The sequence below is a fragment of the Epinephelus lanceolatus genome, chromosome 23 (assembly GCF_041903045.1).
Source record: "Epinephelus lanceolatus isolate andai-2023 chromosome 23, ASM4190304v1, whole genome shotgun sequence".
Lineage (NCBI taxonomy): Eukaryota > Metazoa > Chordata > Actinopteri > Perciformes > Serranidae > Epinephelus > Epinephelus lanceolatus.
Genome location: NC_135756.1, coordinates 37599379 through 37618313, shown reverse-complemented (window position 1 = coordinate 37618313; position 18935 = coordinate 37599379). Strand labels below are relative to the sequence as shown.

The following is an 18935-nucleotide window of genomic DNA, read 5'->3' as shown; positions in this document are numbered from 1 at the left end:
CAGGTAATGACAGTAGCTTACAACAACATTATTGAAAGTAATAATATTATAGTTATAGTTCTGGCTACTGTGGTACAATATGTTGAAAGTATGTATTAATATCTGGCAGTATACATGTGTGACAATAGTCATGTGTATAATAACGGTAGAAGAATGACTAATGATGGCAGCAGCAGCAGGAGGCATCTGGCAGGACCACGGCAGCAGTACAACCACACATGTCACGCTGTCCAGGCACCGCTGCGATATGAGTTAATCTGAGAGACAGTGGAGCACAAAGGCTCCAGAGAAGAAGCCGAGTTAGTGACATCCAGAATGGCCGAGTTAGCAAGATGCAGTAATAGAATACGAGAGAGAGAGAGAAGGAGAGAAGGTGCCCGGTGTATTATAGGGGGGTCCTCCGGCAGACTAGGCCTAAGTCAGCCTAACTAGGAGCTGGTACAGAGCAAGCCTGAGCCAGCCCTAACTATAAGCTTTATCAAAGAGGAAAGTCTTAAGTCTAGTCTTAAATGTGGAGACGGTGTCTGCCTCCCAGACCGTAACAGGAAGATGATTCCACAGGAGAGGAGCCTGATAGCTGAAGGCTCTGGCTCCTGATCTACTTTTGGAGACTTTAGGGACCACGAGTAACCCTGCATTCTCCGAGCGCAGTGTTCTGGTGGGATAATATGGCACTATGAGCTCTCTAAGATATGACGGAGCTTGACCATTTAGAGCTTTATAAGTTAACAGTAGGATTTTAAATTCAATTCTGGATTTTACATGGAGCCAGTGCAGCGAAGCTAAAACAGGAGAAATATGATCTCGTTTCTTAGTTCCTGTTAGTAATACACGTGCTGCTGCAGTCTGAATTAGCTGGAGAGTTTTTAAGGACTTACTAGAGCTACCTGATAATAGAGAGTTACAGTAATCCAGCCTAGAGGTAACAAAAGCGTGGACCAATTTTTCTGCATATTTTCGGGTCAGGATAGGCCTAATTTTCGCAATATTATGCAGATGAAAAAATGCAGTCCGTGAGGTTTGTTTTAAATGAGAATTAAAAGACAAATCTTGATCAAATGTTACTCCGAGGTTTCTTACGGTAGTGCTAGAGGCCAGAGCAATGCCATCTAGAGAAACTATGTCATCAGATAAAGAGTCTCTGAGTTGTTTGGGGCCAAGAACAATAACTTCAGTTTTGTCTGAATTTAACATCAGGAAATTGGTGCTCATCCAAGTCTTTATATCTTTAAGGCAGTTATGGAGTTTAGTTAATTGATTACTTTCTTCTGGCTTCATCAATAAATACAACTGAGTATCATCCGCATAACAATGGAAATTTATAGAGTGATTTCTAATGATGTTACCTAAAGGAAGCATATATAGAGTAAATAGGATTGGTCCGAGCACAGAACCTTGCGGAACTCCAAAACAAACTTTGGTACGTAAGGATGATTCATTATGAACGTCAACAAACTGAAAACGATCAGATAAATAAGATTTAAACCAGCTTAGTGCAGAACCTTTTAGGCCAATTAAGTGATCCAGTCTCTGCAGTAGAAAATTATGTTAATATATACAAGAAGTGAACCATAAAAACACAAAAAAGGGCGACTGCACATGATTACAAAGACCATGACATTGGCATATAGAAGATTGTGTACAAACTTCTATAACTTTAACTTCTTTAGGCTTGTTTTCAACAAAATACCTTATCTCAATGAAATGTACTGAGACAATTGTATATACGACAAAAGAAAAAACTAGTTTATTATTTTGGTTGTTAATAAAAGCCTGCTTCACCAGTGCATTTTTTTCGTATACCAGTCCACTTTGCTGGTGAGCCAAAAAGTTAATTGCGACACTGGTTATAGCATGTTGCTTTATAGGTTAATTTTGATTACTGCGCACCACCCAGGCCTGGTTGGAGCTAGTGTTAGTGTGGCAGTGCTCATTCGGCCATCACTGCTAGAAACACTGTCTCGACCCAACAGCATTACTGCAGAAACATTGTGCCCACCCTCTGGTCTTCCTCCACCTCATCCTGGTGAGCAAGTGGCTCAGTATTGAGCCATAAAACCCCCTTCAGCATTGTTGTCTGTGTTACCACCATTGGCAGTGTCAGCATGGCAAGAGCTGTTAACAAAGTAAACAATGGTTAACGGGTTTTGCGGTTCAAAATGAAGCATGTTACTCACCAGGGCGACCTGTGGGGAGACTGGAGGGTGGCCACAATGTTTCCGCAGCAACACACTCCACCACTGGGAAGGCGTTACCAGCTCTATTCACTGAATGAGCAGTGTTGCTAGCTAGCCAACACTTACTCCCACCCAACCCAGGTGGTTCTAGTCCAGAGCAGCCAAGAATTTAAAGGAGACTTGAGGTTGGGCAGTTGACATGCTAAAAATGGCAAAACATTCAAATTTTACCACCTCTAATTGGATAGTGCTTTGAAATGCAGTGCTAAAGCTCACTGAATAAATGGAGTGCCAGACTAAAAAGATGCCTCATGTATTTCATGTTTTTTTTTTTTGGCTTTTCTTTTTTAAGCCATTTGAAAGCAAAATTAACTGAAACGGACATCCTTTATTTTGCGGTTAATTATCTCGACCTCTTTTGGTTAGATTTTCACAAAAACTTTGTACACGCACAAAAAAGAGTCAGACGAGATTGTTTTTTTTAAATGCCTCTATTTACATGCTGCGGCTGTACAGAACATGAAAAAAATGTTGCAAATGTTTCAGTCCATGTTGAACTTTCCTCAATGCAAAATAAGGCATGCAGTAACCTACATAAATTGTCAATGTGATCAACAGATAGTGTTTTTTCACGTTACATACAGTACAGGCCAAAAGTTTGGACACACCTTCTCATTCAATGTGTTTTCTTTATTTTCATGACTATTTACATTGTAGATTCTCACTGAAGGCATCAAAACTATGAATGAACACATGTGGAGTTATGTACTTAACAAAAAAAGGTGAAATAACTGAAAACATGTTTTATATTCTAGTTTCTTCAAAATAGCCACCCTTTGCTCTGATTACTGCTTTGCACACTCTTGGCATTCTCTCGATGAGCTTCAAGAGGTAGTCACCTGAAATGGTTTCCACTTCACAGGTGTGCCTTATCAGGGTTAATTAGTGGAATTTCTTGCTTTATCAATGGGGTTGGGACCATCAGTTGTGTTGTGCAGAAGTCAGGTTAATACACAGCCGACAGCCCTATTGGACAACTGTTAAAATTCATATTATGGCAAAAACCAATCAGCTAACTAAAGAAAAACGAGTGGCCATCATTACTTTAAGAAATGAAGGTCAGTCAGTCCGGAAAATTGCAAAAACTTTAAATGTGTCCCCAAGTGGAGTCGCAAAAACCATCAAGCGCTACAACGAAACTGGCGCAACACATGAGGACCGACCCAGGAAAGGAAGACCAAGAGTCACCTCTGCTTCTGAGGATAAGTTCATCTGAGTCACCAGCCTCAGAAATCGCAAGTTAACAGCAGCTCAGATCAGAGACCAGATGAATGCCACACAGAGTTCTAGCAGCAGACCCATCTCTAGAACAACTGTTAAGAGGAGACTGCGCGAAACAGGCCTTCATGGTCAAATAGCTGCTAGGAAACCACTGCTAAGGAGAGGCAACAAGCAGAAGAGATTTGTTTGGGCCAAGAAACACAAGGAATGGACATTAGACCAGTGGAAATCTGTGCTTTGGTCTGATGAGTCCAAATTTGAGATCTTTGGTTCCAACCGCCGTGTCTTTGTGAGACGCAGAAAAGGTGAACGGATGGATTCCACATGCCTGGTTCCCACTGTGAAGCATGGAGGAGGAGGTGTGATGGTGTGGGGGTGTTTTGCTGGTGACACTGTTGGGGATTTATTCAAAATTGAAGGCACACTGAGCCAGCATGGCTACCACAGCATCCTGCAGCGACATGCCATCCCATCCGGTTTGCGTTTAGTTGGACGATCATTTATTTTTCAACAGGACAATGACCCCAAACACACCTCCAGGCTGTGTAAGGGCTATTTGACCAAGAAGGAGAGTGATGGAGTGCTGCGGCAGATGACCTGGCCTCCACAGTCACCGGACCTGAACCCAATCGAGATGGTTTGGGGTGAGCTGGACCGCAGAGTGAAGGCAAAGGGGCCAACAAGTGCTAAACACCTCTGGGAACTCCTTCAAGACTGTTGGAAAACCATTTCAGGTGACTACCTCTTGAAGCTCATCGAGAGAATGCCAAGAGTGTGCAAAGCAGTAATCAGAGCAAAGGGTGGCTATTTTGAAGAAACTAGAATATAAAACATGTTTTCAGTTATTTCACCTTTTTTTGTTAAGTACATAACTCCACATGTGTTCATTCATAGTTTTGATGCCTTCAGTGAGAATCTACAATGTAAATAGTCATGAAAATAAAGAAAACGCATTGAATGAGAAGGTGTGTCCAAACTTTTGGCCTGTACTGTATGTCATGGCAAATTGGTTAACAGGTAGTGTTAGATATACAGGAGAATGTTTTCTTCATTTTGGGTTTATATTTGGTCAATACTTCATTTTTGTTTTTCTCATAAGCCTTAGTAAATGCCTGATGCAAGACAGCTCGTGGATACCTACTTGTCAGAAAGTGAGTTTGTGGGTTTCTGTTTGGAAAAAAAAGTTTCGTCAAAATAGTTTTAAACAGAAGCACCAAAAGGCTCATTAGGGTTTCCCACACTCATTTATGTGTGGCAGCCTGCCACAGTATCAGCATCTGGCACCTCATACTGAATTTCTGTTTTTGGAGCTGGACCGTTCATTAGGAGCATTTTTGGGATATACAAACCTTCAAATTTAGAGAGGGGACACAGAATGATACAAAGGGTCACAAAGTTTGGTGCCTGCTGTCAGCTACTGCCACACTGATCATGCCCAAATTAAGTTTTAAACAATATGAAATATTTACTGTACGATAATCATCTTAGAACACATCACAATTTCCTGGTATTACAGAATTATTATTATCAGTCAGAATGACCCTTAAAGGAATGAAAACAGTAGGGTTTTTTTTGGTTGAACAAACATTTTATCAGTTTAATTGTAACTTTAAACCAAATAAAGGTGAGATTCTCCATCCAGTTGCAGCTGTTTTCAATATCATAAATAAGCAAATGTCCATGGTGTGATAACTGTCTCTTGTCATATCATGGTATACCTTGAAACCAATATAACACTGCAATCCAAGCCCAAATACCTTTACAACTAATGATGTTCCCATCGGTCTCAGCTGCACACTGTGTTCAGTTCTACTTTGCAAGTCTTAGCATGCTAGAATGCTAAACTAAGATGGCGACCATGGGAACATTATACCTGCTATCATTAGCATGTTAGTATTTTTTAAGTTTTTAAGTAATATTTGCTGATATCACAAAATCTGGCCAGTACGGTTTTGATTTGTTTCAATGTAGGGGCCTGTGATCACTATGAGACGATACCAGTAAGTATCCTTTTTGTCTTTTACTTGGCCGCTTGCCACTATCTGCCTGCTGCTAGGCTGCTAACACTGTTTGAATGTAAACATGTAAAACAATTAGAAATCAGTTTCCATCCAAATTCGAAATATCTGTCTTTTAAGTTTTTGTACATTCTTGAAATTGGGTTTGATTTGGCCGTGGTTATCTCTGAGATTTATTACGCAAGAAATTCCAAACCAATCATAAATCATCTGTCAGTTGTCTCATCCCGCCCCCCAGTGGCAGCGCAACAAAACCTTTCTGCTCCAGCTAAATCTGCCTCTTTGAGTCTGAGCCAACTCATCTTTCTAGTCTGATGTTTAGAAAATACAGATCATAAACTGGCTGAACCGCTCGGCTGCTCCCAGCAGCACTCGAATCAGGTTGACCGGCTCCAGAGCCCGGACAATCCGAGCCTTTGCAGCTCATGGAGCTGCAGGAAGAGGCGGCTTGTGAGCGGCCGGGCTTGCCCCCCCGGGCCCGGTGCCAGTGTCGGCTCGCGGGGAGGGGACTTAATGTGTACCCTTCCTCACCCCTAACCCCAACCCTAAGCAGTTAGCTTTGCTACGCATAAACATATCCCCAGTCGCGGAGGTGATGTTGCGGGAAACAACACAATTTTAGCCGGAGGGGAACATTATTCGAGGCGGGCAAATACTTCTACACAACGCCAGAGAGACGGCCGGCTGGCACCGGTCTCTCCCGCTTTGAGGGTCGGTGTGTGTGTGTCAGAGTAAAGACATATTTAATCTATTAAGACTGGATGTGTTTGAATGAAAAAGGCTATTAACAGAAAAACGGAGCAGATTTATGTTTTCAATGAAAACATATCTCAATGAAGAAAGGCAAAGCGCTAGCCTCCCATTGTCATTCATCTCAGCTAACGGCCGGGCTCCACCGGGCACCGCGACACATCCGCAGCACGAGTCCCGTAGCAGCTCGCCCCCCTGTTAATCAATTACAGCGGCTCCACCGGCAATGGGAGCGGCGCGACAACTCTCTATTTTACGCTGCTCTTCTATTTTTGTCTCGCTACGCTCCCCTACATGACCCTCCAGTAGATAAAAATTACATGAAATAGTGTGCTAAATGAGCACAATGTGTTTTTAAATGAATAAACCATTATCAGAGGTGATATGTGATGATTTTTTTTTCACGCATTTACCCATGTTTATCCGTGACATTGTGTAAATGTCCGTGGCGGACATTTGAAAGTGAGTAGATGACAAACAGTACAGTAAACTTGTAGATAACTCAAATATATGTAATAACTTAGGTGGGAAATGCTTTAACATTTCATGCGGCCTACATGCAGCCTCTCGGCTCAGCAAACGGTAAACAACCCCGCTGGCTTCTCTACGTGTTGCTTCCATACGCAGTCAGTGGAGCCCAAATGAATACACTGTGACGCAATGCTGTACGTTTGCAGCCGGTGGAGCCCGGCCGTAACATTGCATGTAAAAGTTATTCAACGAAGTAACATTAATATGAATCACAAAACATTTTGAAACTTACCATTCAGTGACCACCTGAAAGGAATCATTTTCAGCTGGCAGGGCTTCTGCTTCGTCCTCTGAATCATCAGAGGGCTCAAACATGTACGGCTGGATTAAATTTGTGGCAGCCATTGCTGAGCCAGGGAGATGTCAATCAAAACGAGGGAGCTGTCAATCAGAGCGTTATCTGCCACGCCCACAACAGCAAAATGAACTGTTTTTAAACCAGGTTTTCTGATAGTTATGAATGGTTATTTTCACTCAGACTTTTGTGGATGATTAATGAGACACTCGACTTTGATATAATATATGCATTTTTACTATTTCAAGCTGTGTTTCCAAAGGCTTTAAAGGTTTTTTTGGGGGGAGTTTTTCTTTATCTGCTGTGAGGGTCCAAAGGACAGAGCCATGTCATATGCCGTAAAGCCCTCTGAGGCAAATTGTGATTTGTGATATTGGGCTTTTATGAATAAAATTAAAAAAATTCAATCGATATACAAGTGCAGGCCCATTTACCTTTTATACAGACATGCCATGGGAATTTCAAAATAAATGTGCATCTTAAACCTCCCACAGACTGAGATTTTAGCAATCTTATACATTTAGTGCAAGATGGATCTAATAAACTTAGGTACAACATCAGATTTGATGTATGCAGACTATATGATGACGGCGTCTACTGAATCGCAGGCTATGACGTACAATGCAATAGCTTCCCATACTGAGTGTGCAAGGATGCTGCACTGGTTATTACTTTTCCAACTGGGAAGCACAACATAACACAACATCACATTGATAAATAAGCTGAAGTTTTGTGGGTACTATATACTGCGGTGTGTCTGTGTGTGTATTTACTAGCTACTAGGTTGCTTATCTGGCAGCTGCAACTCTACTGCTGTTTCCTTCCATGCTTTGTCCTGCTTTATGTGATCATGCTAAGAGCTGAAGGACACATCATACAGGCAGGGCTTCTGCTGCCACAGCTCCACAAGGTTTTCCTCTTTGCTGGAATCTCGCACATTTCTTTTAGCGCGTTTTGCCTCCATGGCGAGTTACTGCCTGTGTGTTTGTTTGAGTTTAGTGCCAGTGAGTCATTTCATGCTGCATTTCTATTGGATGGGTAGTAGACATAGCACCAGTCACACAGTGAGATGGTCATCCCAAATTTCTGTCAATGTCAGAATTTTATCCCAGGCTGTCTTCGATCACAGGACTGTGACAACAGCCATCCTTGAACCTCTCACTGTGCGACATAGGACCACCGTTTTAGAGCGACCAAGATTCCAGCAAGTTTTCTTTCACATTGGTCATCTTTTGTCTGGGACTGCCCAAAATTGCTCAGTATATACGTACATGCTGATATATGTTGATGTTTCAACTTTGCTTCCCTGATATTAGATTGTTGATAATTGAATCAATGTACTGGTCCAGATCGATGTTTTGTTACAGCCCTAAAAGATACACAAAAATTTCTCGACAAAACTATGCAGACAAAGGGTGTTATGGGTAACCAAAATTTTAACAAAGCTTTGTGCAGGCTTTTGTGTGAGGCAAGTTGAATGGTTGATTCCACTCCTGTTGAGCGACCCCCGTGCACGTTCGCCTACATGTGGCCAGGAGAAGCATGCTTCCAGCTGCAGACAGGAGATATGGAGTCATATTCACAAAGTACTTTATAACCATAGACTAGAAAAAATACGGACGTAGCTATCATGACGTCACCCAATTAGGCACTCCAACCATTGACATCTTGATGTTTTGGAGCTAGAAGTTACTGTATTTGGGCAAGAGGCTGGCGCTGTGGAGGAGTAAGGGGTGGATCTAACTGAGAAGCCAAATACACAGCAGACAGTCTGTCACTCAAAGCAGCCCCTCCCTTAATTATGCATAACTTTAAGCCTTAATAAAATGCAAACCGGTGAGTTATATAAAAATTCAGCGCCCGTACAGTTGTCATGAATGTCAAAATTAGCTACAGAGGCCAAGACTGATTTTGGACCAGGATGTAAACATGTTTATTTCTGCTGTAAAGTTGGGCATTTTAACATGGAGGTCTATGGGGATTGAGAGGCCTCTAGGGTCAGCCTCAAGTGGACATTCAAACAACTGCAGTTTTGGGCATTTCATGTTGGCTTCACTTTTCAGCCCCGGAGGTTGCTGTTTGTTTATGCCTAGGAGTCCCTCTAAATGGCATTCCTAGCTAAGAATTTTCTCTTTGATCTATTTACTATGCTGCAGAGAGCAACTTTAACTGAGGAGTTCACTCCCTTGCTATTGATGATGTCATGTTTCATGAACTTTTTCACTGTCTCAGAAAAGTCACATTTTATTCAGTGTGTATGTGTGTGTCCAAATGTGTCCACAGTCATGGCTGGATTACCAACAGGTGTGAACAGTTCCCAGGTGTTTTCCCTGCCATTTCCCTAGTGCATTCTGGGATCGTCTCCATGCTGCTGCCCAAAGAGGGAAAATGAATCAAGAAAAATGAATGTGTCTCTTCTTCCCCAGATACCTACCCGTATGTGTCATCACTGGTTTGCACCTTCTTCATGTGTCTAACTCCCCTGTGGATCATCATCTCCTCCAAGCACCCGGCCAGCCGTACTCTGCTCTACTCTGGATGGGAGCCAGTCATCACTGCCATGGTCATCAGCAGGTGTGTGTGTGTGTGTGTGTGTGCGTGTGTGTGTTTGTGTATGGAACTCTGAGTGTGTGTGTTTAGTCTTCAAAGGGGAAAGAACAGCTATTCTGTGTCTGCAACTCCCAGCATCTGGTTTGCTTGATGACTCATCCTCTAAGCAAATTGCAGCACCTATAAGCACATACACCCTTGGGTCCCCTTGAGCCTGGCAGCCTTATGGCCAGTAGGAGGGAGAGCAGTTGTTTTGCTCGCCTCTCACTGTAAGGGCAGGTAATACCACATTTTTCAGGCTTTTATAGAGTCAGACAATAGACAACAAAAGCTGCAAACTATTGAAACTCTTGCACAGTCTTTCAGTCTGTAAGTCTTCACCACTCAGTGCAGCTGATGAAGCAGTTTTAGTGCCATTTCTAGATAAGCACACATTCACTGCGGACATCATTTAGATGAAGAATGCCCTTTTGTCTCTCTCTCTCTCTCTCCACCTTACACAAACACACACACACACACACACACACACAATAACACCAGTTAATGATCTAATTATGTTGTGTTCCGCAGCATCGGAGGGCTGATCCTTGACAAAACAGTGTCTGACCCAAATCTTGCCGGCATCGTAGTGTACACCCCGGTTATCAACGGTGAGTCACAGCTTTGGCACTGCTTCCTCTTTTACTATGAATGGCTTCAAGGTGCCACTGTTTGATTTGCAATTGCTTGACCCTGGGGCCCCAACAGAAAAGGAGAATCTGGTTAAAGACTCAACCAAATGTTTTAATATAATAGCTTCCTAAATCCTGGGGGATATGGAAAAGAGATTTGCTGTATATACAGTACAGGCCAAAAGTTTGGACACACCTTCTCATTCAATGCGTTTTCTTTATTTTCATGACTATTTACATTGTAGATTCTCACTGAAGGCATCAAAACTATGAATGAACACATGTGGAGTTATTTACTTAACAAAAAAAGGTGAAATAACTGAAAACATGTTTTATATTCTAGTTTCTTCAAAATAGCCACCCTTTGCTCTGATTACTGCTTTGCACACTCTTGGCATTCTCTCGATGAGCTTCAAGAGGTAGTCACCTGAAATGGTTTCCACTTCACAGGTGTGCCTTATCAGAGTTAATTAGTGGAATTTCTTGCTTTATCAATGGGGTTGGGACCATCAGTTGTGTTGTGCAGAAGTCAGGTTAATACACAGCCGACAGCCCTATTGGACAACTGTTAAAATTCATATTATGGCAAGAACCAATCAGCTAACTAAAGAAAAATGAGTGGCCATCATTACTTTAAGAAATGAAGGTCAGTCAGTCCGGAAAATTGCAAAAACTTTAAATGTGTCCCCAAGTGGAGTCGCAAAAACCATCAAGCGCTACAACGAAACTGGCACAACACATGAGGACCGACCCAGGAAAGGAAGACCAAGAGTCACCTCTGCTTCTGAGGATAAGTTCATCCGAGTCACCAGCCTCAGAAATCGCAAGTTAACAGCAGCTCAGATCAGAGACCAGATGAATGCCACACAGAGTTCTAGCAGCAGACCCATCTCTAGAACAACTGTTAAGAGGAGACTGCGCAACATTAGACCAGTGGAAATCTGTGCTTTGGTCTGATGAGTACAAATTTGAGATCTTTGGTTCCAACCGCCGTGTCTTTGTGAGACGCAGAAAAGGTGAACGGATGGATTCCACATGCCTGGTTCCCACTGTGAAGCATGGAGGAGGAGGTGTGATGGTGTGGGGGTGTTTTGTTGGTGACGCTGTTGGGGATTTATTCAAAATTGAAGGCACACTGAACCAGCATGGCTACCACAGCATCCTGCAGCGACATGCCATCCCATCCGGTTTGCGTTTAGTTGGACGATCATTTATTTTTCAACAGGACAATGACCCCAAACACACCTCCAGGCTGTGTAAGGGCTATTTGACCAAGAAGGAGAGTGATGGAGTGCTGCGGCAGATGACCTGGCCTCCACAGTCACCGGACCTGAACCCAATCGAGATGGTTTGGGGTGAGCTGGACCGCAGAGTGAAGGCAAAGGGGCCAACAAGTGCTAAACACCTCTGGGAACTCCTTCAAGACTGTTGGAAAACCATTTCAGGTGACTACCTCTTGAAGCTCATCGAGAGAATGCCAAGAGTGTGCAAAGCAGTAATCAGAGCAAAGGGTGGCTATTTTGAAGAAACTAGAATAAAAAACATGTTTTCAGTTATTTCACCTTTTTTTGTTAAGTACATAACTCCACGTGTTCATTCATAGTTTTGATGCCTTCAGTGAGAATCTACAATGTAAATAGTCATGAAAATAAAGAAAACGCATTAAATGAGAAGGTGTGTCCAAACTTTTGGCCTGTACTGTACATATGTAATGAAAGCTCAAAGCTTGTGCAGTTAGGTCACTCTAGTCCCACCTCCTGTATTTCTCTTCTGTTAAATTGCATGACACAGTTCACAGCAGTCAGTGTAGTAGGATTGTGATGGTTCAGTGTCTCACATACACCACAAGGGATGTCATGAGAATTAATATGAGAATTCATGATAATTTTTGATACAAAATTCTGAGAGCGTGATTTTTTCTCCAGTATTGTATGTACCATACGTACTGGGGATGCAATTCTTCCAGACCTAATTGGGCAGCATATACACCTATAAGTGTTTTAATCTGCATTTAAATGGTAAAGGAGGAAGAAAAACGCTTGCTAGATGTAGCAGCAGCGAAAGCTCTACCTCAGCTCACTGAAAAGAAAGTGTTTTTGTCCTGATGCTACTGTATTTTGTTAATTCTTTGCAATGGGAGCACCACGTATTTACACTATGCTACCAATGTAGATTGACGAGGCACTGAATGTCTATTCTGCGCTGAGTGCTGCATGTTTGTCATTTTATTCTGGTCATCCAGAGTTCAGAAATGTTCAATTTTGGGTAAGACACTGCGTTTGTCACTTTTTATCCAGCCGTACAATCACAGTAGAGGAGGTGCGGAACAAATAGCCTACTACAAAGACCAATGGTCACATCTTGCATGTACACAAGCTGATCAACAGCAATGGAAGAGAAACATGTCAGTATGCTGTAGGCTATTCATTAATCATTAATTCACAAAATCTCATGAACTCAGAGATGCTTGTACTTTAAATGTAAGTATTCATCCTTGATGATCCACCTCTAATGTAAATTACACTGGACAAAAATGTATGTATTTATATGCAACACTTTTTTTTGCTACCATTTTTCACAGGTTTAAGGTAAAGACTTTAAGAGAAGACTTTTTTTATGCACTCGATATATTTCTCTGTTTGGTCACAAAATTGTTAGAATTTGTGTCAGTGAGCACTTCTTTTTCAAAATAATCCATCTATTTGACAGGTGTGGCGTATCAAGATGCTGATTAAACAGCATTATTACAACACAGGTGTACCTTGGGATGGTCACAATAAAAGGCCACTCTAAAATGTGCAGTTTGATCACACAACATGATGCCACAGGGAGTGTGCCATTGGCATGCTGACTGCAGGAATTCCCACCTGTTGCTTGTGACCTGAATGTTTATTTCACTACCATAAGACGTCTCCAATGTTGTTTCCCTGAGTTTTGCAGTACATTCAACCAGCCTCACAACCGCACGGGTCAGTTGCGTTGACAAACTGCTGTCAGAGAAAACCCTGGTGTGGACAATCAGCATGCAGATGTGCTTCTCTGAGACAGTCTGTGGTGGTTTGTGCAGAAATTCTTTGGTTGTACAAACCTGTTTTTGTGTATCAGCTGTTCAGGTGGCTGGTCTCTGGTCTGATGGTATGTGTTGTTAGTAGAGAGATTGCACTTTCTATAATGGATTTAGAATGCTGCATTTCCATGGCTGCTGAGACTTATGGGTATAAAGATGTGTTTTCCTAGAAAGAAAAATGAAAGAAATAGCAGAAATAAAATAAAAGACTCTTTATTTCTCTGTGCTGAGGAACATTGGGAACTTAGGTCAGAAATGTTGATTTCTAGAAACATTTAGCGTGGGAAGTAAAATGTGAAATACAGTGGAATGGTTTCTTCATGACATTCTGACCTAACAGGCAGCAGCAGTGCACCCCAGGTTTATTTCACACAGCAGATGACAACAGTTTAACTCCGAAGTTTGGATACAGAGAAACTCTGTCCCTTGTTTGCCTCATTTATGCCTCTCAGTCTGGTAATTAATGCAGTCTTTGACCCCCTGGGCTCAGTTATAGACAAAGTGTTTATACACAAGATGGATGACACACCATAGAGTCAATTTGTCTTTTGCTGCTCAGCTCCCAGGTGAGAAATGTATGTGAATGTGAAAATAGAAGAAGCACCTGGGCTCAGTCAACAGTCCCTGGATAAATGAAGGTTACTATATAAAGATTCCAAATGCTCATCAGTATAAATAAGTTACCTAATGAGACTAGTTCAGGCAGTCCGCCATAGTCCGTCTATCTCGACTTCATAAAACTGTCCCTCTTTCATTTCCTCTTGCTTCTATCTCCTACTGCTAACTGGCTCTGCCACGGTTGCCAGGGCCCTGGCACCTCCACAACAGGAGATAAGCTTTTAATTAAATGGCATTAATGAGAGACATTTAACGAGATGGAGCACGATTCACACTCTAATTGGTTTTCCGCCAAGATGTATCCGGGGCACCAAACAGCTGGGGAATCAAGCCTGTGTCTCTCTGTGAGGGTGAGGATGTGCCTGGAGAAAAATCCAGGTCTGAGCAGGTGTTTTAACTGTTACAACTCTTACAACAGTTTAGTCATTGGTAAGGAAACAGTGAAGCAGCAGGCTACGCATATCTTTTGGTTGATTCAAATGAACTGAGGACCCTGTTTTAATAAAAAACAAAAATGAAAGAAAAGCCAGACGGTACAGAAAGTGTGAAAAGATGGTGTGAGGATGTTTCATTAGAAAAGAGTGGGGAAGGAGATGTGTAGAGCGTGATAAGAAAAGACATGTTAAATGAAAAGATAGAGGGTGAAAGCCTCCTTTTTACCACAATGACCTCCATTATTTCATTTGAATACATTATTTTATGCAATTTCTCCCACAATAGAAGCTATCTGTGGCTGCTTAAATTATATTAATATTTAAATCCTCAAAAGGTGTTCTGCTATGTTAATCCAGGTATTGAGGACACGTTTGCCAGTTAATTTGGTGTTGTATGTTCTTCTTAAGCTCCAGTATATTATACCAGAAATGGACCTAGTGTTTTCACCTTTGCTATGCCTCCGCACCGGTAATAGCCATGGCCAGACATATTATATTTTAGGGATGTCCATCCATACATACATCCCTCCATCGGACATATGTATGGACACAATATCTCAAGGAGGCCTTGAGGAAATTTCCTCAAATTTGGCACAAATGTCCACTTGGCCTTAACGATAAACTGACTAGATTTTGGTAGTCATAGGTCAAAGACCAGAGTAATTGTGACTTCATCTGTCTCATTCTCTTGAATGTGTTATCTTGAACACCTTGATGGAATTTTTCAATCTTAGCACAGACCTCCACCTGTACTCAAGGAATGAACTAATTAGATTTTGGTGGTCAGAGGTTAAGGTTAGCGTGACGTCCGTCATATTCTTGTGAAAATTATATCTCAAGAACACCTTGAGGGAGTATTTTCAAATGTGGCACAGATATCCACTGAAGAGAATTTGGTGGTCAAAGGCCACTATGACCTTATGTCCATGTCATTTCGTGAACGTGATATCTCAAGAAGGCCTTGAGGGAATTTTCTTTGAGTTTGGCACAAACGTCCACTTGAAGTCAGGCATGAACTAATTAGAATTTGATGGTGGAAGCTCAAAGGTCAAGGTCACTGTGACCTCCCAAAATATGTTTTTTGCGGCTGGAAAGTGGACGAGATCAGGCTGCTGCAGCAGGGGGCAGTGACAGAAAGTTGCACAGTTTCACAGGTCAAGTCGCACAGTTTCCCGACAGTTTCCAGCAGCCTTCAGCCTGTACAGGAAGTCACAGAAACACTCAGGCTACATCCTGTCCCATATGATGTCGATTTATTAAAATGTTATCAGATCCATATATCAGTTTGTTTTCAGTCTCCAGTTGTTTTAGTTACAATAGATTGATTTATTAAGATGCTTTATAGGCGATCTGTAATTTATGTTCATGGTTCAACCTCCATTTTACATTAATTTTCATGTAAGTCAGCATCATATCAGTTTGCTGCTGCAGAGCAGACCTGTCGTCCAACTACAGAGGCTAAATAAATTGTGTTTGACTATAAGGTTCATATTTTATACAAGACAACAACTTTCATCACAGATCAGTCAGATATAGGCAGGGCTTCACACTTGTACAGATGTTATTTTAAGAATCCTCACATCCCACTGACCACAAGTCTTTGTGATGTTAAATACTTAAATAACTAAAACAGTCCAATGTTAATATACAGTAGACTCTGTATAGTTTATGATGAATGTATTCAGTCTCTGACAACTAAACTTCACCTGAGGCTGCCTTGCTCTCGCCGTCCACTTTTGTAAAAGGTCAGAGCAAGTCGGGATGAAGTCGGACACAAAACTAACCGGCATGCATTGTGCGCTGATCGCCGGTGATCCAGTCTGCACAGGCCTGGCTCATCTCGAATGAGCCTATTATGTTGTGCATCTTGTTCTGTAGTTTCCCACCAGACAGCACACAGATATAGCAGTCTTTAATCTTTGCTTGTCATCTTGGCATATTTGCCTTTTTTTTCTGTCATTCTGTTGTTTGTTTAAAGCTAAGGTGTCTGCCTGCTTTACATCTCAATTCCACCAATAAGTCATTTTTCCCCCTCTTCTATTTTTTTTTTTTTCATTATATTTTATCAGCGTTTGTGTTATCACGTCACATCCTGGTGTTTGAGCCATTAAAATAAACAAAATGAAATTAAACCTGCAGGAGAGGAGCAGACGTGAGATGAGCAAGCAGACAGTTCCTGCATCTGCCCCCTCTGGGCAGAGTGGCCCAGCTAAGAGTTGCACAGACCCCCTGCAATTCCCCATGTAGCCTCGCCGCAGCCCAGACCTCCCCATCCTCCTCACCCTCATTCCTGCTGTCAGACCCAGTGACCTTAATAAGCCAGATTGCTCCAAAACCTCCTTCACTCCACTTCTGCCCCCTGCTGAGGTTAACACCCTCCACTGGTTTAACCCCCCACCCATCCCCAATGCCCTCAAGGACAAAAAGCCATAAAGTCAAAATCCCTGCAAAATCAAAGTACACATTACCTTTAAATATGGCCATGTTTTGACAAAATAAAGGCATAAATTATATTCAAAATCCCAAATTTTGAAAGTCCACTATTTTTGGGTGCAGATTAGCTTGTCATCACGCACATAGAATAGAGGCCACTTATACAGTTGCAATCAAAATTATTCAACCCCCATTGCATATTAGGCTTATTGGCAAAATGTACAATTTTTCAGCTGTTTGCAATAAACAAAGTAGACAAGAACAGTTGAAATAGTTTAATAAATCCAATATTACCATGGTTTTTATCCAAATTCAACACAAAATGCTACTTTTAATCACTACTGCGGTCTCAAAATTATCCAACCCCCTGTTTCAAGCACACCTGGTGCAACTAATCAAGGGCTTCATTAATTCAGGTGTGCTTGAGACAGAAAACATAAATACTTGGACTGGCTAGGGTTTTGTTGAGAGTGACGTTTGATTGCATGTTAGAAATATGGCTAAGTCAAAAGAATTGAACAAAAAGTTCAGAGAAGAAATCATTGCCTTGCACAAACAAGGAAAAGGATACAAAACGATAGCAAAAGCTCTGAATGTTCCTAGAGATACAGTTGGAAGCATAGTTCGCAAGTTTAAAGTTAAAGGAACAGTGGCTACACTACCTGGACGTGGCAGAAAGAGTAAACTATCAGCGGCTGCCACCAGATTCCTGAGGAGGCAAGTGGTCAAAAACCCTCGAGTGACTGCAAAACACCTGCAGCAAGACTTGGTGGCAGCAGGCACTGAGGTTTCAGTTTGTACAATAAGGCGCATACTAAACACCGAAGGGCTCCATGCCCGGACTCCAAGACGTACACCACTACTGACCCAAAAGCACAAGAAAAGTCGGCTCCTTTATGCTCAAAACCATATAAATAAGCCACAGAAGTTTTGGAATTCTGTTCTGTGGAGTGATGAAACAAAACTGGAACTTTTCGGGCCTATGGAACAGCGGTATGTCTGGAGGAAGAAGATTGAAGCATATGCTGAAAAGAACACCCTGCCTACAGTGAAGCATGGCGGTGGCTCAGTGATACTCTGGGGCTGCTTTGCTGCCTGTGGCACTGGAAATCTGCAGCGTGTGGAGGGCACGATGGATTCAGTCAAGTATCAGGAAATCTTAGGTAAAAACGTCGTGCCATCTGTGAGGAAGCTGAAGCTTGGTCGTCATTGGACCTTCCAACAGGATAATGATCCCAAGCATACCTCAAAGTCCACCAAGGCTTGGTTTCAGAAGAAGAAATGGAAGATTCTAGAGTGGCCGTCACAGTCGCCTGACTTGAACCCCATAGAAAATCTCTGGTGGGATTTGAAGAAGGCGGTTGCAAAACGCACACCCAAGAATATTACTGAACTGGAGACCATTGCCCATGAGGAATGGGCTAAGATTCCTCAGGAATGCTGTCTGAAGCTGGTGTCTGGCTATGCATCACGTTTGCAGCAGGTCATAACAGCAAAAGGGTGCTCTACTAAGTACTGAAGGTGCTTGTCATGAAGGGGTTGAATAATTTTGAGACTGTAGTAGTCATTAAAAGTAGCATTTTGTGTTGAATTTGGATCAAAACCTTTGTAATATTAGTTTCATTGAACTACTTAAACAGTTCTTGTGTAATTTGTTTATTGCAAACAGCTGAGAAATTGTATATTTTGCCAATAAGCCTAATATGCAATGGGGGTTGAATAAATTTGATTGCAACTGTATGTGTGCCATTGAAGAAATAGTCATGTGGTCAGGGCCAGATGGATGAAATGATAAAAACTAATAATATTTATAATAAACTTAATATGCTTCTTCACAGCACACATTTTGACTTATCACATTAGGAAAAGCATTAAATGATGACTGAATTCCATGTTGCTGCGTCACGTTCAGTGTCCTGGTATTCAGGATTGCCAGCAGTGAGCAGCCTAGCTAGTTTTAAGCAATGGTCATTTAGCAGAAACTTTCAGCCCCTGCCAATCCCCATCCAGCCGGCTGACACCTTTGTTATTTTTTTGTAGTGAAATAAGGAGGCATTGTGTAGATCATTCCTCAGTTAAACTTCATGAGTCTTCTTAAGTCCATAAACAA

At 41.9% G+C, this 18935-nt stretch overlaps 1 protein-coding gene across 2 annotated transcripts in view; it reads left to right on the top strand.

Annotated features, from left to right (window-relative positions):
• Positions 1 to 18935, top strand: part of slc41a2b (solute carrier family 41 member 2b) — a 158798-nt gene that overhangs the window by 80207 nt on the left and 59656 nt on the right. For both annotated transcript variants that reach the window (XM_078165362.1, XM_033609814.2), the window contains exons 7-8: positions 9479 to 9626; positions 10173 to 10252. In XM_078165362.1, the coding sequence (XP_078021488.1) occupies positions 9479 to 9626; positions 10173 to 10252 (228 nt within the window). The remainder of the gene's footprint in view (positions 1 to 9478; positions 9627 to 10172; positions 10253 to 18935) is intronic.